The sequence below is a fragment of the Venturia canescens genome, chromosome 8 (assembly GCF_019457755.1).
Source record: "Venturia canescens isolate UGA chromosome 8, ASM1945775v1, whole genome shotgun sequence".
In the NCBI taxonomy this organism is placed as follows: Eukaryota; Metazoa; Arthropoda; class Insecta; order Hymenoptera; family Ichneumonidae; genus Venturia; species Venturia canescens.
Genome location: NC_057428.1, coordinates 20,666,562 through 20,689,552, shown reverse-complemented (window position 1 = coordinate 20,689,552; position 22,991 = coordinate 20,666,562). Strand labels below are relative to the sequence as shown.

The following is a 22,991-nucleotide window of genomic DNA, read 5'->3' as shown; positions in this document are numbered from 1 at the left end:
CTTCGTAAGATCATATGATCACTATTTGATATTTCGAAAATTCGAATACTTGAAGAGAGATGAGAGTTGAATAATGGGAAGGTGAAAATCATATGAGACACGTGATTCGTATCTTTTGCTCTTTATTATGTATAAAAAGTATAAAAAATAAATTATCGACGATCAGTCACGTGGAGGATTGCAGAATAGGGCTTTCGAAACACGTGACGCATAATATAATAACATTAATCGTTATCATGACAATTATATTGCTCTTGATTTCGGTCATATTTGGCGTTGCCGCGGATACGTCCAATTTTCGAAAATTTCACACACTTATTCATCCACCCAATTATTGAAATATTAATGCATAATGATTTTGCGTCGTTTACATACAGACGCTGCTTGTTTATCGATAAACTCGCGTTGGATCTCACAATTTAAATACGATTAGAAACGAAAAAAAAAAAAAAAAAAACAGAAAACTCAATCATTCGCTCCTTCGGGTGACTAGCTGAGATCATTAAGTATTTGTTTTCACAATAATTGCAATTGCACTCGGAGCTCAAGCACTCTTATTTACATTTTTCCCTCACAAACACCAAATAATCATAAAAATTCGTAATAATTATTCTCCTCATTCACTCTCTCGACGACTTAAAATACAGTCTAGAATACATTATCTTACGCGTGTGTGTGGGTTTTTTTTTTTATTTTTTTTTTTTTAAACGTGAATCATTATTTCTCAGGTCAAAATCTATCATTAATTTAGCAGTGTCGTTATTTTCGTTGGTTTTTCGGTTTCGTCGCTACAGCTCTTCCTACGCTTTTCATCCTCCTTCTTTATCACTTCCAAATCTTCATACGTATATTTACATGTATAGATATATTTATAAATCTTCATGGCAGTACCGCGTTTCGTATATACATCATAATATATCGTATATTACAATTGGAACCAATTGACGATCATGGAACGGTGTAAATCAGGGTCAACACTCACATTCGTTTTTTTTAGTCTCTAGCAAAAGTTTCCAGTCAATTTGACGTCACTCGAAGCTTGCTCTCCCACATTAGTGCTTCGTCCGTTGTATTTTTTCTTCCTCAGCCGCTTAACACGTGGGAATAGGATGTACGCAAAACTCTCGTTATCTTATCGACGAGCCACGAATAACGAAACCGTATTTTTCCTCTTCTAGGTATTTTGTTGCATCGCGGACGACGATTTTTCAAATTAACGCAAATATTTGAAAAATGTCGGTCCCACGGAAAGCTATGAATAATATAAAATATCGATGAAGAATCTCTGTGAAATCTTGATAAAAATGTGTGTTCTCATTTTTTCAAATGTTCCATTTTTTTTTCTTCGCTTCTCGGTACGTACTATTTTTTTCTTTCTTTCTTGTTTCTCCCCATGCAATAGAAGAACCGAGGAAACTCGTATTATCGATGAATCAGTCGATGGCGCCAGGCTGATAATAATCTCGCGCGGAGTTGGAATAAAAATTGAAGAAGAAAAAATGAAGAAACGGTGAACCGAGCAATAGGTACGTGCAATAATGGGCAGAGTTTCGAGCAATATCTCTTTTCATCCAATATTCCAACGATAATTACACGCTAGACGGAATTAATGATTTTTTCAACCTCCCCCCTTCTCTCTCCTGCTACTACTTTTCCTCGTGAAACGGTGTTCTCAGAACACAGCCGCGGTGACACATTTGCGTACGATGATACTACAACTCTGTGTATATGTGTGCGTGTGTGTGTGTGTGGCACATGGTATTCTCAACAAGAATGAAGCTCTGCTATGGGCAAAATCTCATTTAACGATAATTAAGATGAAAAAAAACGAACGAAAGAGAAAAACAAAAGTAGAGATTTAACGAGAGCCAATTAAAGCATTGCCATTTTTGTTTTTCCGCGCAATATTCCAAGATTTAAATATCTCAGATTCCATATCCATCAAATGGATTCATGGAAAATCCTTGAGTAAGAAATCTTGTACGTGTGATCGAAAAATTCGATTTTGCCCACTCTTTTCCTTTCATATCTTCCTTTTTCCCCGAACAATGACTGGCCCTGCAGATTCCAAATCCGCGGAAGACTATTGTAATTGCATTCGTTGTTAATTATGTATAATTTATGTACATTTAATTAATTGGCATTGAAACGTCTCGTTCCATTGATTTCTCGGAAATTCGTGGAGATTCGTCCTCCAAAAATCATCTTTTCGGGTGGAGCTTTCGCTGGCTTTCGATTCTTTGTCCCCGATTCTCAATACAAATGTGCATGTGCATAAACACGCGTTTATATTTACTCGAATAGAAGAAATACTCGTTTATAAACCCGATGCGTTTCCATCTCTCCTCTCTTCTCTTATCTCACTCGCGCTCTTGGTCTCGCCTCTTTTTTGCCTTGCTATTCTCGCTCTATTTTCTACAATCGTGAAAATTTCATAGTCCCATCTCGCAATCACATTTTTAAAAATCGATCGCCTCGCCTTTTTCGTGCCTTCTTCTTTCCTCCTTTGTTTGCTTTTTTACTTCTACGCTGGTGCTGCTTGATGGGCCGTGCTCTGCAACGGTACCGATATCACAAATATATCGATTTTTTCACCCGATGTCTTGTCCACGAGATCACCGTAATTCACCGAATCGTAAGGCGGCGGAGCGAACAAATGATAAGGCGGGGGCGGCGTTTCCGTACTAACGTTACCTACGTTCGTCTGATCGCTCGTCATGTTGCCACGGTTAACGTACGACGAATTTAATTGGCGGGCTCCCCGACGACAACACCACTCCGAACAACTGACGATGAGGAAAAATGCCACCAGCCCACCGAACGATCCGATGTACCAAACTATCGACCACGGATCCAGGGGACTCTGATTGTCCGAGTCGTCCGATACTGAAAATCAAATTATCTTCATTAGCATCGCCAAATATTTGCTTCAGAACACCAAGTTCAAACTAAATTCGACATCATTTTATTCAAAATGACCAAATTTTTTCTTTTCTACTCATTTCTTCGCGATTCGTTGAAAAGGAACGTTTCGAAGATGTTTTTATCTCGAAAGTCACGTTCCCGGGCAATTTTTCAAGGCTTATGAAAACTGGGTGAAAAAGTACAAAAATAATCGAATGGAATATGAGAAAAGCGTTTTCGTTTCATAGCCAATCTGACTGTGAACGTCTCAGAGAAAAATTTCAACTAATTTATAACTTTTGTGAAATGCAACGACTGCAAAATCAGTGTCCAAAGTATAACAAGTTGAATTCCACAATCGCCATATTTACGTACACAAAAATAAAGGTCATAAGTTAATGAAATATTCATCTCGTACAATGAACGTGAATTTATAATTAAAATAATGGTATTTTCGTAATTGTTTGCTACCGGTTGTTTTATTGAAAAATAATTATAAAACTGTAAGCAGAGAATGTGCACGCGCACCGTCGAGCAATTTTCTTTGTGAAAGATCCACGACCTCGGTCACGCGAAACTCAAAGAAAGGGGAGAGAGAGAGAGAGAGAGAGGGAAAGAGCGAGCAGGGGAGCACCAAGTTTTACCGGTGATAAAGAAGCTCGCTCGAATAGTAATTTTTTCCCCCTCCTTTTTTGCCCCGTCCCGAACGAACGAGTTTTGCAAGGCAGTAGGTTGAGTCAACTACACTTGTGTGCGAGTGCAAGTCTCTCTCTTTCTCTCTCTCTCACACACTCGATTCCTTCGTCATCAGGACTCGATGTTTGCTCATTTCTTGTCCACCCGATTCTCCACTTTTTTTTTTTTTGACGTACCAGTTTACTCGCACACTTGACTCTCTTGTCGAAACAATTGAATATAAAAGCAGACCTATTTATCAGCAAGTGAACTAGCTTATTTGTGAAATAATGAAAAATCAAATGAAATTTAACTTTTCGACGTAAATTCCGATGTAAAAATAAATGTAATCGTAAAAAATGTAATTGGAGAGCACAGAGTTCTGAAAATTTCTCAATGAAATGACGAGCCTCGGATGGCTCTCGAATCGTCTTAATTTTACAACTGCACGGAGGACGAGGCCAATTGATCGCGCAAAAATCAAACGGGTTAAATGCACGAATGCAGACATTGCGCGAGAGACTCGTGAGACGTATAAAAATAGTCGAAACGAGTACGTCTGGCAATTATATGCGAAACCAGTTTTCCCTGACGTTCGTGATAATAATACCAATACAGCGAGCATTATCCGAGGCAAAAAAAGACTTGTGTGCACGAGACAGTGCAGGCTCGTGGTAATACTTCAAAAGAATACTGTTCACCGGGTTAAATCGACAAAGGATTTTCTTTGTTAACGTTAAGGGGCTTTTTCGGCTCGGGACAGAATATTCCGCTGCTCTGTCAGCTCCGAGCGATCCGAGTTTTTGTAGTTCTCAGTATTTTCATCCGCTATTTCTGCCCGGGAGTCGTGACGAAATTCAAACAGAATGCTGAATCATTGTCAGCGTTCGGAGAGAGAGAGAGAGACCCACCGGACGCTCCTTCTTTGCCACTTTTGGTCCCACTTTTCTCATCCCTCTCCGGTAGCTCGGACTCGAACACCGCGAGAATCGTTCGCTCTCCGATCTGCACTTCCGGTTCATCGGCCGGCTCGTCATCTTCCTCGTTCTCGTCACTCCCGATATCTCGTATCGTCACCTCGTTGCTCTCGACCGAAGATCCGGAACGTTTCGAATCACCGACCTCGTACATCGACAGACCTCGACCGAAACCTGTACGAGAAAAAAGAAATCACATTATTTCAGACTTTCTCATCCCCGCATTAACCGTTTTTCATAATTCTTTGTCAAAAAATCCTCCAAAAAAATTCACGTTTTTCAGTATTCCCGTCAATTATTTCCACCAAACGAAAAGTTGATCGAACAAATTTTTCATTCTCTCTCCTCCTTCCGAGAATCTTGTCCCATTTTTCAAATTAAATTGCCACAATTCAATTAAACTCAATAAAATGCACTTTTCGGAGCAAATTTTTTGCTTTTTCACGAAAAAATGGAGCCGAATTTCCTTCCAATTTGTCGGAGTCCCATTTCTTGGCATGCTTTTTCCCAAAATGGAGTTTTTTCGCGGTCGCGATAAAGTTCGGGGTGTGGAATAATTGAGCGGGCACAATTCTTGGGCGCAGGGAGAAAGTTGACAGAGCGAAGAAGCGAATGGGGAAGAAGAGGAGGCGAAAATGAGAAACCGGCGCCTTTCCAATCACTCGCCAAGCCCCTCGATTGGGTCGATTGAGAAAGATCTATTTCTGTGGAGCGAACACGTGTAAGCATAGACGTACATTCTTAAATGTGCATACACAAAGACGACGCCAACGTTTCTGCACTTAATTCGTCCAGCGGGGCCTTGTGCAGGGGAGGAGCATATTGCTTGATTTATAAGTTGAAATAAAACCGGATTGCTCGGTGCTAGTCTGATTGGTTCCCGCGGTAAATTTTCTTATCAATAGATAAAGTGTCTGAGCTTGAAAAACTTTCGAAATAAAAGTAGAATGTGGAAGAGCGTCGAGAGCGGCGTTGTCTCGATTCCAAAACTCATATTGCGTCGCGGAGAGAAGAAGCTCGGCTAAACGAGAGTCGGGGAGACCGGGGCAAAATGGGGCACTCGAAGAATGACGGAAAGTTTTTTTTTCAATTATGTCATTTTTCATATTTTTCCAAACGTGAAAAAAGAGCGTGGAATTCTTTCGAATTTTTTCTTCCGTTTCTCTCTCTCTCTCTCTTTCGATTGTCATTTAGTTCAACATTTCACGACGCTGAAGTTTGCAACGTTGGAGTTCAACGAAATGAGCGAAAAAAAAACATTTGTAATTAACCAATTTTTATTTTACCAAGTATCGATGCTGGAATTATTGGAGGCTTTTTTACATAATTTCGTTGGACTCCAACGTTGCAAACTTCAGCGTCACAACATTTCTTTCCCTTATTAATCCTTTGAAAGGCAAAATATTTCGGGGGTTCCCCCCTATTTTGAGCTGGTTTCGTTCCGTTGCGAATTTAAATCGGCAGGATGGGCATAGCGAGGCGCCTCGAGACTCGAATAAGCGTCTCGAAAATAATAAACAGGAAATGCTGTTAGCGGCAAGAGTGACGTATTTGGGCTGGGAATATAAAGCGAAACGAGGTCTGATCAAGCGCCATAAAAGCCGATACCGTAAGTCGATGATTCTCGGCTCAATATGACGAAACTCGAGCGCGCAATACGATTCAGCGGATTCAGTTACTTCTCTCGCGGAGCTTGCTTCATTTTCCTATCGGAGCTCGATGATTCGGCTCCGTGCGCGATTTTCCTCTCGGCTCACCGCGGCGGCGTCTCTCTTTCATACTGCCAACTTCTTCAGCGATCCGACCCTCGTGATAATTCAACGATCGTGGCAAAAGTCACGTACCTCGCTCGCGCGAGTACTTATGGATACACAGAGGAGGAGTTTTATCCTGCCTCGGTCAAGCTAATTGCACTTGGACTACTACCTTCGCGACTTCTTCCCCTCCCCGCTCCAACTTTACGAGCAGAATGATCGAACGCTGCGGCCAGAAGTTGCTGACGAGATTGGCACGCTTTTCATTGAATTTTACGATTTGTCATTTCGCCCGGTGCATCGTAATAATAAAAAAGTATTCCTTACCATTTCAAAGCTTTCATAAGCTCGCGAAAAGTAAATGAAAGAAAAAAAAGGTGAATACGATGAAATTAGATTGTATAAAAGTCAATAAATAACACTCAAATTTTATTTTTCTTTTAATTCACTTCAATTTATAAATTTATTCATTTACAAATGAATTCGTAAATTAAATTCATTCAATTTATAAATTAAACGAAGCACGTTTACGGTTTTACTTTCGCAAGAGGATAAAAAACTCGTCGGCACATTTCAATTAGGATTGTTTATCCGTCCAAGAAGCAACGGCAATTAATAAATTGTTCCAACTCTGCAGAATCCGGTAACGACACTCGTCACGTTCTCCCCCCTTTTACGAGCCCCCGAAACACCAACGACGCCTTTCCTTGCTCACCGCGTATACCGAGTGTTTTTCACAAATTCCCTTTTATTGATACAATAAACACCGATCGAACCTTTGCCCCGCGATACAAACCGAGATCTCATTCCCACCTCGTAACGCACACCTCTCGAAGTTTATTCACGTAGCTATACAACACACCCCCCGAGAACCCAGGGAGCCTACGCCGAAGAACGGAGACAACGGAAGACGTGTGTCGAAGCATTGTCACGTACGCTTTTGCTCAGACAAGGACAGGCATAATGATCGAGTTACGTACTCCACAGAACCCGGGAGAGAGAGAGACCAAACAGCAGGGCGAGGGAGGGAGAGATTCGTCGTTTGGTCCCCATCCAACTGATATAACTCCGAGGAGATTCGCGACCGGAATATCTATATATCGGCAGCCGTAAGCAAAAGGGCAAGATTCTCGATGCTCGGCACGCTTCTGCCGCCCGATTAAGGCCTTCTGTCTCTCAAGCGTTCGCGTATATGTACAATTCTGTAATATGTAAATCTCTCGGGAGCGCATATATACGCTTAATATAATAATATGCAAATAATTCGAACATTCCTGAAGTATTACATCCTGTGTGATGCCAGAGAAGAAAAACAATCGGCTCGCGACGCAATTTCGTTTGAACGCTCGTTTATGTGCCACTTTTCGCACGGAAATTCAAACGCTTTGAAGTAGTAATGGAATCATGGTAATCCTGACATTTTCAATGACATTTGGACAAAAACACTTTCCATGTGGAAGTCCCGACCATTCTTTGTTCTCATGGATGATGAAAGTATTGGGGGATTTTACAAAATCACACCTGACTCCAAATGCTGGTTATTGGGGCACTTTTCGGGTGGGAATTGCTCAAAGTTACTGAATTTACATATGTCGTTATTGAGATTTAATTATTGTCGATTTTTGTGCCACACTTAATGTGGAAATTCAAACGGTTCATAATTCTAATGGACGAGTCAAAAATAATCTCATTTTTTCTGGTAACTGTGGCTTCTCATTGGATCTTTTTCTTCCACTTTAAGGGGGAGGTTACGTCCTTAGAATGGACTAATTCGAACAATTTTTTTGACACTGCAGGTAGTAGCGAATCTGTTTTATTGATTTTCACATTATATTATAATGTTTGAAAAATATTTTTGGAATTTTTGAAACTCGAGTGATCCTTTTGAAATTTGGCATCGTACTTGCTTCGACAATTGACCAAGTGTCGCGCCCATCGTATTTTATGGGTGTCTAAATCGAGTCGATTTTTACTCTCTAATTAAAAATATAATCACTCTAAATTAATGTGAAAGTTATCAATTCGAAATTGTAAATCAATTTTTTCAACTTGTCTCATAACGCATGAAATTACGAGCCATTAATTAATCGGGAATCCATCACTGATCGAACCCCAAATTTCATTCGTCCCTGGCGAAAAAAATACTAGTTTTTTTTATGATAAAAATCCCATTGGAGAGCGCAAAGGGAAAACACAAAAGGAAATGGATCTGACAGCTGGTGGCTATGACAGCAATGGGCCGAGCCGCGAAGAAACAAAATTTCGAAATAAGCAAATGCGAGGTTACACGAGTGCTCGTTACCAATTTCGTTCAATCTTTAACGTTACATATCTCTGTTACTAGTAAGACAATCGTCTCGAATTTTATCCCAGATCTTGTACTTGATTGTTATTGTGTACGTTTTTCATAAACTTCGTAAGAAGCGTTCATTCGTTATATGAAAAAATAAACGATTTTTCTTCATGATCGTATTTTTCTTCATACACGTTTGTTTCGATAACCAACAAGACGACGAACCCTTTAAAATTATGACGCTGAAGTTTGCAACGTTGGAGTCCAACGAAGTGAACGAAAAAAGGATTTATAATCAATCATTTTTTTATTTCGCGAATCGCAAATTCGGCTGCAGGAAAAAAAATTGGAGATTTACTGGAATAATTCGAGAGTTTTTTTAGATCACTTCGTTGAACTCCAACGTCGCAAACTTCAGCGTCATTTAAAATTTGATGCGCCTGTCAGTCGACCAGGCATTTAAACTCTGTGCAAATTTCAAGACTTTCTCAATAAAATCGTTTCGTGCATAAACTGCTCAATCGATGTTCGACTGAGAAAGTTTCGTAATCGAATTGATTGGGCAGACGGAATTTTTGGCAAGTAGTGAAAATTCAATGGCGAGAAAAACACAATGATTCGCGTACAACGATAATGGGATATGGTGCATGCTTCGGCAAGAAAAGAATCGATGCAGAGAGAGAGAGAGAGGACGTAAGAGGTGTGGCACCTTTGACCCCACGGACGCACGAAGATCCCGTTGTTAAAGTGGGGCTTTGATTTAGGTATTTATCGCTGGAAAAAAAAACAGCTGTTCCTTATCGTAATTGGCTTTGAATCGTCATATCGAAAAAGAATTAAAGTGGGAGAAAAGGAGTGGGAGGAGCGTGGCTCGTGGCGTCTGGAAAAATTCCATTCTCAATGATCGGAGCGATTTTTCGATTTTTAAGTGAGTGCGCAATAAACCTCGAATCAATAAGCTCGAAGCGTTTTTCGAGTTTGTGGATAATCGGGAAGGAAGCGGCCTCGAGTTCGTCGATCGAGGAATCGACGAGTGACGAAAACCCGCCCAAAATTAGCTCACTTTTTCTCTCCCTACGAATTGTAATTATTTCTCCACGTAATTCCGGCCACCAACGTTACGTCCGTCACGATATTGTGTATTTTCAGGCAATCAGAGCGATCTTTCGAACTACGAATGTTCCACACCCGCTCGATATTCCTCACGAGTTGCGCAACTTCGTCTTCCTTTATGTTTCCATTCTATTATTTTTTCAATTTTTTCCCCCTCATTTCTAACGTCGCCTCGCTCGAGCCCGCCCTCGGAACGAGATCCGCGCTATTTTTTCCTCGCTCTCGTCGAGTCATAAAAGTTAATTAAAAAGAAACTCCTCGCAGCCGAGTTTTTCACCTTCCCTCGTGCGGTTCGTCTTAATGTTTTTCGAAAGGCGCCATCGCATGTGACGTTTCTGTTACGAAATAGTATTCAGCACTCAAGACGGATACGAACGAAGAGGAGCGGAATTAACACCGCAAGCGAGCGCTCCGACCAAATCTTTGTTCATCTTTCCACTATTTTTTGTGCCCCCCCCACAAAATCGGCTCTCGCACTTCTCTGCGCGGAAGTTGCTCATCAGATACACCCGAAGCCGCAACAGCAGAACTGAGACCGTGCAAAGTCTCTGCTTTGTGAAAAGACAAAAAAAATGTACTGAAGAAAAGCCTCGCGCGGAGCGTAGAAGTTTGAGCATAAATCGAGCTCTTCTGCCTCCCCCCGTCGCGAGACACTTGACAAACAAGCGAAATAGAGACTCATACGTCGCGTTAATAAAACAAACTGGAAGTTTGTCAATTCTCTCGAAGAGCGAGAGGGAAACGAAGCGAGAAATAAGAATGGGTTGGTGGGGGGGGGGGGGAGGATCCCGGAGAAAAACGATGCTCGTTGTAGAATTTAGTCAGCGAAAAAAAAAGAGTAGCGAACAAAAGAATGGAAGGAGTGGAAGAAAATGGGAGAGAGGGAAAAACGAAACGTGCAGTGGGCGGCGAGCAGCCGATATTAGAAAGATAAAATATGTGGGTATATTGTCCTGGCACGTGACGAATTTTAAAGAGGCAAGAATAAAGAAAAATCGAATCTCTTTCGCGTGCTCTTTTTCCCACTGGTTTCAGAGAGCGAGCGAGCGAGCGAGCGAGCGATGGGAGAGGAAAATAAAAACGTAGAGAACGAAACGGCGAGTGCATACGTGCGTCGGGTTGCTACATCCGAGCGAGGGAGCGAATTGAAAAGCGAGGTAGCGATAAAAAAAAGTGCGAGGAGTAGAGAGGACTGGAAAACGTTTTTTCTTGAAAAAATTCATGGGAAATGATAAATCGTAGCTCATTCAACGATGCCGATCGATCCCCTCGTCGCAGCATCGAACAACGACGAAAGCGCGCGCGAAGAATAACGAAAATAAAATCACCGCGTGCACGCGGATTAGGAAGAAACCTCGAATAAGGAAAAAAAAAGAGAGAATAAAGACGCGAATATATGCCCAACTGGCAAATGTTACGTTGGCCACTGCGCGCACCAGCTTCAGCTTCCCTCGAGTGCATTGTTTCAAGCATGTGCTCGACATACATGCACACCGTACAGCTATACAAATAACGCATCGTTCTCTCTCTCTCTCTCTCTCTCTATATGAAAGACCGATGTATTACACGTGCTTAACAATGAAGTATGACGCGAGGATGAATATCCGTGCAGTAGGAAAGAAGAGAGAGAGGAAACAAAAGGAGGAGAATGCATAATATTGTTTCAGGCAAAGTGCCAGAAACGCGTGTGTCGGTGTGTGTGTTTTTTCTTCTCTTCGCAGCAGTCCCCAACTGCAGATGGCGCTCTCTTTTTTTATTCTGCTGTTCGTTACTCTATTGAGGCATCGATTATATTCCTCGTTCACAATTCTCCTCGGGGAGGTTCAAAGCTCTTTTTTCTTCCGCGCTGTTGTTCCTCCTTTTTGTCTTGTCCGGTCCGAGAGCTCCCGGCGAAGGAGCGCGCCGAAGTCCGCAAAAAAATAACTGTCCAACCCGTCCAACGTTTCGACGACGAGTTTTCCAATTTTGTTACCCGCGAATTTACAACCGTTGGCTTTCCAACTTACACCGATGATTTCGCGAGAGAAACGATTCGTGCGCAATCTCCTCGGCACTTTTTTCATCGGGATTTTGTGCCCCGGGCTCGAACCCGAGCGGGGCGTGCGTCCTCACTGCGAGAGACACTCGCTCAAGTCTCTTTCTCTCTCTCTCGCGCGCGGTGCTCTCTAAATGATCATTCCCACGTGGCTTTCCTCCGGGTTCTTCACACCGAGGAATCCTCACGCCCATTTTTTCTTCGCACGGTTCGCGATATCTCTCGTGCCGTTTTCCAACTCTTGCGAGAGATTTCCGACTGTTTTTCTCCCTCTCTCCGGCGGACAGGGAGAGAGAGGCTTTCTCCTTCTTGCCTCGGTCGAGGAGAACTCGCACGCTCGAAGAATCACGTGCCATCCGATCCGCGGTAATCAGCGGAAGAATGCTTGATCGAGCCCCTCAATTCGGGCGATGTGTTCCGCGACAATACCCCGAGGACTGATAAAAAAACGTTCGCCAAAAAATAGAGAGAATGTTAAAACGAACTCGAGCGCGTCGTCAGGAGCGGAGAATACGAAAAAGCATAGGAGAAAAAAGGAGAAGAACCTCCTGAAATTTCCACTCTTGGCCGACTCTCAAGATGCTCTCGATGCGAATTTTACGCTGTAAATTCGAACGTGCCTGGCGAGTTCACTGCTCCCTGCACGCTCCTCTCGCTCCCTTGCGATTATTTCCGTCGATGACGTCTCATCAGCGGAGAACGAAAGAAAAAAGCTCCTCGGCATTTCGATAACGGAATCACGTCTTCGTCTTCGCTCTCGCCTCGGACGCGAGCACACTTTTTCAATCAATCCCCAATCTCGTCACGTCCGCTGTGCGGCTCCTCGCGCGGACTCGTCCGTTTCTATACCAAATTCGATCTTGAGCGAGTTCATTTTTGCCGAGAGTATTTTCTCGAGGACTCGAAGAACAGCAGTCGAACCCGCGAGCCCGCGAGTTTCGGCGCGATACGAAAAACCGGTGATAAATACGGCCAAGTCCAAAAACGCGCCCCTTTTCCACGGGCCTCGAGTATCTCGTGGCGGTGCGTCGCTTGACGAAACTGCAGGCGAGCTGCCCCGTGTGAATTTCGCACTCCCGAGTCACCTCTTATTTACAGAGTTATCGAGTTACCTGCCATTTCGCTGGCGCCCTCTTCGAGACCGCTTTCAAGCCTCCTTTTTAATCCCTCAAATCTGCTGGCTATTGAATATCCCGTGAAAAAAAAACCCTCAAACGAGCTCGTGCAGAGGAGTCAAAAGTTCGGAAACAATTTACAGAAATGATTTCAGGGCCGAAAATCGGCGCATGACGTTGAAGTCTGCAACGTTGGAGTCCAACGAAATGATGTAAAAAAAAACTCTCCCCAATAATTCGAGTAATTCTCCAATTTTCTATGACGCTGAAGTTTCCAACGTTGGAGTCCAACGAAATGATCGAAAAAAACTTTCCAATAATTCCAGTAATTCTCCCATTTTGTTCCCTGCCAAATTTGCGATTCGTAGTTTTTCAAGTTGCACCAACGATTCGTGAAATAAATAATTGGTGAATTAAAAACGTTTTTTTCGTTCATTTCGTTGGACTCCAACGTTGGAAACTTCAGCGTCGTCAATTTTCTTCCCTCCCGAATTTGCAAACTCGTGGTTTTTCAACCAACACCGATGCTTCGTGAAATAAATCGGTGAATTAAAAGTGTGTGTTTTTTTCCTTCATTTCGTTGAACTCCAACGTTGCAAACTTGAGCGTCGTATCGGGGCGCGGGGGGATGTCTCGGAACGAGCGATTTCCCATAAGTCGCGAAAAAATGATGATGAAAAAACCGCGTTCGAACGATTCTAGAATCGAGTCGCCGTTGATTGAGATCCTCAAGGAGCAGGGAGGCCCGGGGGTACAAAAAATCATCACCCTTCCGAGTCTACATAAATGTATTGGGTCGAGTGGAGTTCGATACAGACCTCGAGGTGCACTTGCCCAAGTTACGAGGTCGAAAAGCTCGAGGGAAAGGTGCAAGAAGTGCAGCTGCAGCTGTTGGCGGCCACCGCCGATGCGCTGCGGGACCGTGCAAAGATTTTTCCCCGTACATACGAGAAGAGCGTATAAAAGAGGGGCTGCGAGGCGAAGGAAAGAGAGAGGACGAGGGGAAGAGAACGCTGTGGGAAAGAGTCTCGAGACTCTCGTGAAATACTGACTCTGTGAGAGAGAAACGTGTCATCCTCGACGAGTACCAAGTACCAAGTACGCTGGGCTCTCAAAACTACCCTTATAGATATACCCTCGAGTACAAGAATCCTCCGCACGTAGCATTCCCTCCGCGCGCGCGAGAGAGAGAGAGAGAGAGAGAGAGGCTTTCCGCTCGCCGCACTCGTTTCTGCCATTGCCCCCTTTCCTCTCCCCATTCGGGTGCTTCTTCCTCTTCCTCGTGCCCTCAGACTTTCCGTAGTATATTATTATTAGCGAAAGGAAAAACGGGGGGGGGCGGAGTGCAGAGAGAGAGAGAGAGTTGGACCGAAAAGTTGCATGCTCCGAGACAAAAGTGAAGACAAAGGAGACGAGGGACAAGAAGCGAGCTCTTCGCTGGCTCCCCCCGCCCCGCGTTGCTTGTTTCTCTCCCTCGTTGGGCTCTTGCTAAAGGAGGCAAACGAGAACGAGTCTAGTGTAGGTGAAACGAAGAATAACCACGATCCTTGAGACCTCGAGGACGCCTAGTTATCGAAACAACTCTCCGACCACTCGTATTTCTTTCTCCTTTTCTCCTCTCGTCGGCGCGCACCCGGCGCTCCTTCGACGATGTATCAATCGGGGCCGATGGGAGCGCGATCGATGTCGCGTGCCCAATTTCGGCCTGCCGTTACCGCCGCTATGGGGCTCTTCCGGAAGACGATTATTCCCTGGAATCCAACCCTTTTGGGGAGTCAAAAAAGCGCAGGGACCCTCGCTAGGTTTTGAGAAGGCTTCCTCCGGTACGAGAATCCGAAAACGACGTCATAGTCAACGCTGCTCCCCCGGGCCGACGCACGGACTCGAGAAGAGCGCGAAGAAATTTCAAACGAACCACCGCCCCCCCCCCCCCCCCGTACAACCTCAAATAAATGTTCAAAGCTATCAGCCGTTTCGTTAAATATTCAGGGCGCCCCGAGAGACAAGTTTTCGGGCATAAAGGGCTCGCGTAGTGTTTTTTTTCTCCTTTATTTTGGGTGAGCAAACTCTCAGGTACGAAGAGGAAACTTAAATGCCCCGGCTGATCGATTCACTCCGCTTAATTGTCCGTTGGTACAAGTTAACGAGCCCACGAGGCAAAAGTAACACACCGAGGAGGGAGAAGAAAAGGGAAAAGAAGGAGAGAGAAGCCAGCGGGGCCGGGGGAGGTTCGAGAATACGCGAGAGCGGTAAGTACTCACGCTCTTTGGCCCGATGCCAGAGAGGGCTCCTTAATGTAGGTCGCGATATTACGTCGCTGTGTATATGCACACACGGAGAAGTGTGCGTGCGTGCGCGCGCGAGCTTTTGCATCGTTCAACAGTCCGCGAGGGGGCACGACGCAACAAAAAAGGGGGCAAATTAAGGGAGGAAAGAAATGGAGAGTGCGAGAATGAAGCCGGCGAGAGCAAGAGCAAGTGCGAAAGCTTTTATTGCCAGGTGGACGAGCTAAATAAAGCCGAGGGAAAAAAAGTTCGGGGGGAAAAAAAACTGAGGCGAAACTACGGAGGAGGAATAATACGAAAACAACGTCGATGAGAGCGGAGGGAAGCGAACGAGAATAGGCGCCGGGGAGAGAAAAATTACGCCGCGCGGTAACGGACACGTGCCGCCGCGTACGGGGGACGAAAAAATCACACGAGTCCCACAGCAATGCGCTCAAACCGTCAGACTCTCGGCTGGCTTCCCAGCCTTCTTTATTTTGCTTCGAATAGCTCCTTCACTCTGTCCACCTTCGCGTCCCCCAGCGCCTCTCGATATTTCATTTTCATTAATTGGGAAGACGAAGAGCGGAAAAAATGTGACCGTGCGGCCCGCAATGGCCCGGGAGCAGAGCAAAGAGGTTCCGTTTTGGCATCGAGTTACGCACGGTCGCCGCGCTCCCGCTGCGACAACGCTGGCACAGATATTGTAACGCGCTTCTTCTCATTTTTATTCCCTTCTCTCGTTACCGCTATTATCATTGTTATTACTTTCGGGGGATTTACAATTCCGGGATTTTTAATAGCCCGCGCGCGGAGCTGTGCGACGGGACGAAAAGAGAGGCTGAGATCGAGTACGCGATGCCAGGTCAATCTCTGCAGATGCTAATTATAAAATATTCCCAGCCCCGAAAACACACTCGTTTTTTGTCACTTTATTCGTCTTGTTTTTATCAGATTATCCGCTCGAGATTTGAGGTTATATCAGAGGGCATCTTTTCTTGGATAACGCGATCTCGGGCGATATCGATCTCGACGCGGGAGAGATTCGATAAATGTTCTTTCGTTAATTATACACCTTATGTGTTGAATAAAAGCGACTGAAATGGCATCGCATTTTGACAGATCGGAACTGCCACAAACGAGAGAATCTCTCCTTTCTCGTTAATTCTCTCAATTCGCCGCCATTGCTCGACGCTCTCGCTGCACGAGTTCCTTCCCCCACCGAAACTCCCATTTTAGACCATTATTTTATCGATTTTCCGATGAAGGATCGAGCCATAATAAATATTAGATTTCGGCAGATTAATCGGAATGAAATACGAGCAAGATTGCTTTTGGATTGGCTTAATCGCCGAGCGAGCATCATTCGACGTCGTATATATACGCGCGGCGACTGTAAACGGTGATAATACATCGGATATGTCTTATAGGAGGTCGTGCTGCGATATGCAGGAACAAACATTACGTCTCGCGCGTTAACTTGTGTGTGCGCCAAGGTAAATAACGTCTTCTCATTCGCGTATCTTGTTTCTATATGAATAGCCGTTAACGTCATATTCTTGGCGTAAAAACGACACTGCAATGCCTTTTGTACACGTATACGTAAACCTCGCTCCGCGCACACGAAGCAAAATAGCTGAGCACGACTCGACACGCGTTCGAAAAAAGCTCAGAGGCCCGAATGAGGAAAAAAAAGCACGAAGTTAACCAATTGTTTTGGAAGTCAATATTCATCGGGAATAAAGTTAGTTCGTTGGTTCGATTCTACTTTGAATTTAGTCTCTCGGAGAGGAACATTTTCATCGGCTTTTTATTGACGCTGAGAAAAGATGTCTCACTCGCGGTGTCTTTCCAATTCGGTGAACTTCTGCTGTGCTCCTTGCGGAGCCGAAGGCAAATTTTCATCAATGCAAATGGTCGAACTAAAATTAGAACTAACCGCGAGCGGGGCGATCGAGGCTCGGGTTCGATTCAACTAGATTTATATTTTCACGAGGACGGGTCTCGATAACCTTGGCGATTGCATTTACTATGAGCCCCGCGCTCGCGTATAATGGTAAACATGTTTGTTAATATTTTCAGATTTATGCTTTATGGGGAAAAAAACTTTGTAAACGAGGCCCTTCATGCATGGGGGAAAAAAATCCTCTCACTCGCGGCTCTTTCTCGGGGGAACACAATGATACAGCAGCGAGGAGGGAAGGTCAACGAGTGTGACATTAGCCCGATAAACGATGCCGAAACGAGAGAAAATATTCAGCGCGTTTCGTAAGACAAAAATGAAGGTGGGAACGGAGTTGAATTGCGTAGAGATAAACAGGTTTATACGAGAATCATATTCAAGGGTTTCTACTTCGGGGAAGAGACAAATGTGTAGAGAAAGAGGCAATTGAATATCGAAGCCACGTGGGCTGCTGGGGAGCGAGCGAGAAAGCGAGTAAATAAAAAGGTACCTGGAGCCGGTGCGGCGAAGAAAGCCTGTGCGGTGTTGAGGATCAACGACAGAACGATGACGACGCAGGTAGAAGCGACGACAAACATTTTGCCGAAGTTTAGTAACTTCACGTTCGAACTATTTTTTCCAACAATATTAAATCACAAGGAAAAAATAATTGATCTCCACGCCAATGTCACGAAACTGTGCACTTGTCGCCCATTTTTATAGCTGAGATACGCTCTATCGCGATACTTCACCACGAAAAACAAGAGCACCGTGCAACGAACAGTCATAAAGAATAAATAAGCAAGAGCAAAACGTGCGAGTCGTCGACCGAATAAAAATCCGATTGTTCAACTCGGCAATGTTCGCGTAGCTCAAAACGTCTGATTCTCAATTCGAATTAGCCTGCTGTTTCTCCTCGAATTTCGACTCTGAGCGTCACTCGTCAAGCTTCAAATCCTCTTTTCAAACGAAAGCCTCCGTTTTTTTGTGTACTCAACAGCAAAAACGTAAAATACGAGAAAAAACGAAACGGTAACACAGAGACGCTGTTAAAAAACACGACCGTCGTTATAAGCGCGCTGCCTCGCCGGAGTCTCGGCTCGAACTGTGCGATCCACGCGGGCTTTTCAAACTACTACCGCACACTCGACACGCTCCTATATACAAATAGAACGCACACACGTACACGGAGCGGTGGGAGAGCGAGCGAACGGCGAAAGCCGTGACCGCGTGTTCGCGATTTTATAGCACATATACACAAGCGCGTAACACACGTTAACGGCTTTATACGAGCGTACACACCGCCATAGAGAAACGGCGGATATACACGTATATTGTTAAGTCCCGATCTCTCGACTTCTCGACTAGTTAGCCGGCAATGGTGTACTGGCTCGTGTTCGTGCCTTGGGCATTGTAATATACATAAACTCGTCGAGAGATAAGCCGTTTGTGCAGGCGCGGCCAAGAGGACCAAACTCTTCCCCCACTCCCGTTCCCGCCGCCGCCACATCGGCAATTCGGTACCAAAGACGTGTAGCTATGTATACCTGGCGGGAGTGCGCTTCGTGTCCGTATAACCTCTTATATACATATATCCTCGATAACTTCTGGCTGCTTCGTCATTTCCTCACGATTGGAAAACACATTAAGGATCACGACACCTACCTCCGAACCCACCTCTCCCGCAATGGCGCTCATTTATAAGAATACGAAATGGTCGTCCCCCCAGCAGCAGGTACAAATCCCAAAATACGTTTCTCGCTCCTGCGCTCCATGGCTAATTGTTCACGAGATTATATATTTTCGACGAATAAGAGATAAACGAAGAAAACAGCTTTGAATGTCATCCTGCTGACATCCGATTAGCAATTTTTTCAATTTCCAACGCGATTTCAAGGCGAGAGTTCTGGCGAAATTCACGTCAATGACGAAAGAGAGCGCGGTAGAGCGAGGATCTACGAATAAAATAAATCGATGTTGAAACGTTCATTTGACTCATTTTAACAACCAAATAGTGAAAAAAAAAAAACGGTCAAACGACAAATGCCGGTCGCCGGACAAGTGAATCACTCGAAAATTTCAGGCTTATTTTATATCCAATGTGATCGCGAGTGAACGCAATAAGTCGGCACAAATTTGGGTCAGACACATTACGCACATATTGAATAAAATAATAATAATAGCAATAATAGTGAGAATAATAATAAAGATATACGATTATGTGCAGCCGAGGATTGCATAGACTGCACCAATACGTTTTGAGGCTATTAAATAAAACTGGGTTACACACATTAGGTGAGGGATTCTCGAGTAGTATTATCGATCTAAATTCCAAGCCAAACGAGATACTCTGTGCGAGTGAGCAGGAGAGCAGTGAAGGGGGGGGGGGGGTCGAGTGAGTGCGAGACACAGAGAAAGAAATACCGTGGAAAAAGGGATTGAGACGAAGCACCACAAAAGCGAATTTTAGGAAGCGGCCAACCTTCTTCCTTTTTCGCCTCGTTTCTCAATCCCCCCCCGCGATTCACCTGCTGCCACGCGGCACGTTTTCCAACCCTCGCGACTAACTCGACTTTGTGTGTTTTTTTCACGCGTCTGTGTCGTGAGAACGAAATACTGCTACACAACGACGAAAAAAACAACACCGTTAAAAAGTAAACAAATAATAAAAGACGCCCCGGATGAAGAAGGAAATAAATAAAATATTAGGCTGTACTTCCGAAAAGCGGAAACCGAATTTTGAGCTGAAATTTTGCATACTGCTTCATTATAACAATATAAGACTTCCCCTAAAAGGATTTTTGGCGACTAGCAATATTTATTGAGAAATTGAATTTTTAAGTTGCTATTTTAGCCCAGCAAGTATATCTATATCGCTTATCTCGCTCGGTCGGTATCCTCACTTCGCTATATAGTGCCTAGGCTACATGGATGGCAAACGTTGCGCTCCTTGGCTGGGCTACTCCGGGGATTTTTTCCTTAAAATTCCGTCTCCCCGGCGCTTCGCGCCGGGGAGACCCACCCATTTACTTTTCAAGAATTTTCTTTTTTCTTTGTTCAAATTTAAAAAATAAAAAAAAAAAAAAGCGCCGGGGAGACGGAATTTTAAGGAAAAAATCCCCGGAGTAGCCCAGCCAAGGAGCGCAACGTTTGCCATCCATGTAGCCTAGGCACTATCGAAATAGCGAAGTGAGGATACCGGCCGAGCGAGATAAGCGATATATAGATATACTTGCTCGGGCTAAAATAGCAACTTAAAAATTCAATTTCTCAATAAATATTGCTAGTCGCCAAAAATCCTTTTAGGGGAAGTCTTATATTGTTATAAAGAAGCAGTATGCAAAATTTCAGCTCAAAATTCGGTTTCCGCTTTTCGGAAGTTTATCCAAATATTATAACGAGCTTCGATAAATTTTCATTGTTACGACGCTGAGCAAGATAAAACTTCACTTTTCACAACTTTGCTTTTTCTTCTCTCGCTTTTTCATCCCACTCTTGTCAGCCTCCACACAACGTCCTGGCGAAAATGTTTTTCAACCAACTCCTCAGAGATCCTCTCCCCCCCGCCCCTCTCTTATCACGTTGCCTTCAACTTAGCCCGTTTTTCATTATATATATTTATAGGGGAGAAAAGGGAGAGAACGAAAAGCTCAAAAGAAAAGTTGCAACCTGACTTATGAGACACTTGACACACTCTTTCGATACCGGTCCGCTTACACCGTAGAAACGATGAAATAGCTGTTGCTCGTGAGTTATTTACTGGCTCGAATAAATGGGACGCGAAGGGTGGTTAACGAGACATCAAGAATCCCACTAACGAGCGACTCGCCTTTTCTCCCTCTCTCACTTTCTTCCGGGGATTCTCATTTCTTATTATCCTGCTCTCCCTCTCATTCTATCGTGACTTTTCATCCTGGGAAATGAATTCGAGCACGTTTATATTTGGACTCTCGTGTGTGGAATTGAAGAAGTGTAATCGGATGGGAAATCGAGTTCGCTCCAACGCATTCGCGATCGAAATGGACAATCCTGCAGGATCTTTTATCAAGTTTTTACATCTCGCAGCGCATTAATGAAATTTGATTTTCAGCATCGGCGGATTTATTTAGTTCCATCGCGGAAAATTCCCAGGAAAGACCAACACGAAATTGGCTCTCTTCGATTCTCGATAATAACGAAAGGTGATTACGTCATCCGATAACATGGAAATGCAGAATAAATCGAGCGAGACTGCTGGGATTCCCTGGGAGAAGAAAAAACGTATGTTCCAACGGATTTCGAGGAGGGGCGATAATCAACGGGCTTTTTGAGACACTCCGACGTTTTTTCTCACCCTTGAAACCAAGAGAATATTAGAACGGAGAATCGCGTCGCCAGCATCTGCCTTTCGAGTGAGAAATTTGATAATTCTTATCTCCAGTTATCGCGCGGGCGACCGTGTCGCATCGTAATGTTTCTATTTTTAACAGGTTCAATAATCCACGAAAGATATCGGTCGGTGCGATGATGGAGCGTGAATGGAGAAAAAAGGAAAGCGCCGCATCATCGTGGACTGCTTCCCTCAGCCGCTCATTTTTCTTCGAATGAGAGAACTCGTTCGATTCTATCATTATCGGAAATATTGGATCGGGGAAATAGCTGTCAGAATGATTAAGAAAAACGAGTTTCTCGCGGATGATGAGAAGCCCGGGAGCTCTGTAATTGAGAATAAAAAGAGAGAAACTCGATTGTGAAATTGAACACCGAGGGAATATGATTTTTGATGGGAAAGCCGCGAAAAGGAAAGAGTCCAAAAATTAGGATTCCATTTGGTATCTACGGAGACTCGGTTTTCAAGCGATCGTGCGAGGCGCCAGTCGCGAGTCCGAGGCTCGGTAATGAGGCATTAAAATAACAATGACGATGCGGAACTTTATTTTCGAGAAATAATCGAGAGTGTGCGTTGTACTGCGCGTCTCGGCAGATGTAACGCGATAGGGAAAATAGTAAAAAAAATTGAAGAAGAAGAGACGAAGAAAAAAACGGACAAACGTGAGTATCACGGTGCAGAAAAATAGCATTAGACCGGTGCATTATTCAGAAACGTCTGAACGGAAGGAGTACGCGACAGGGACGAATGCACGAGCGTGAGAGAGACGGAGGGGCAGAGCGGGGGAGAGCGAGAGGCTGGAGGCCTTCGACGATTCGCTTGGAGTGTGTTAATTCTCGAATGCGCACGAGCCCTCGTGCCTCTCATTTACAATTATTTACCGACGACGCCATAAGGATGCGTACATTTGAATAAACAAGAGGCAAAAAAATGAGAAATCGCTTGGTGACTCCTCGTGCGGCAGATGCGTGTAAAAAGCTTCTGAATATCGATTTTATTTCTCTTGCTAATTTCCATCCTTCGTATTCAACCGTTAAAACGTTTTCTGTCATATTTTCGAGCTCTTGTTGCGCCTGTTGGAATATTTAACGTATTAAATTGCAGGAAAATTTGCGTAAAAAGACTGCGGAATTGTGCCTCGTTGGAAACAGAAGGACAACGATAAACCTTCCCCAACGAATCGTACGATTTTGACACAGTAAACTACGATTCATCATCCACATTCGAACTGCTCGGCCACCCAATATCGGGCACGTAAATCTCCTCCATATCTTCGACGATATCCTTAAGGCTCTCTCCGCAAAGCGCTGCTCGCCTTCGCATATACATACGTATGAGCGTACATGGATGTCGAACACCTGCGATAACCGAGGAAACTGTGATGTGCATCTTCAATCGTGAATCTCGTCGATCGATCCACAGCCCCTTATCCAAGGCACTGGTCCATACGCTCGATTCCAATGCTGCCGAACATACACATTAATTTGAGACACAATTCGCTATTTCCGAATGCTCCGGTTTCGAAGACCATTAAAAGAATCACGAGGGAA

General features: G+C 44.2%; 1 protein-coding gene and 1 long non-coding RNA gene across 4 annotated transcripts; one reads left to right on the top strand and one right to left on the bottom strand.

Moving 5' to 3' along the window:
- Positions 1 to 105: 105 nt before the first annotated feature.
- On the bottom strand, positions 106 to 20,858 carry LOC122415127 (uncharacterized). Of its 3 annotated transcripts, none has more exons than XM_043427000.1 (3): positions 20,742 to 20,858; positions 4,491 to 4,730; positions 106 to 2,886 (listed from the first exon to the last, which is right to left on the bottom strand). In XM_043427000.1, the coding sequence occupies exons 2-3, from the start codon at positions 4,708 to 4,710 to the stop codon at positions 2,525 to 2,527; spliced, it is 582 nt and encodes a 193-aa protein (XP_043282935.1). In that variant the 5' UTR covers positions 4,711 to 4,730; positions 20,742 to 20,858; the 3' UTR covers positions 106 to 2,524. The 3 variants fall into 3 exon arrangements, with proteins under 3 accessions (XP_043282935.1, XP_043282933.1, XP_043282934.1); XM_043426998.1 differs by lacking the exon at positions 20,742 to 20,858 and adding an exon at positions 17,584 to 18,286; XM_043426999.1 differs by lacking the exon at positions 20,742 to 20,858 and adding an exon at positions 4,831 to 4,976.
- LOC122415128 (uncharacterized) lies at positions 18,296 to 21,812 on the top strand. The gene is made up of 3 exons (XR_006261866.1): positions 18,296 to 19,367; positions 21,163 to 21,463; positions 21,542 to 21,812. It is a non-coding gene; the product is annotated as an uncharacterized lncRNA (long non-coding RNA).
- The last annotated feature ends 1,179 nt before the right edge of the window (positions 21,813 to 22,991 follow it).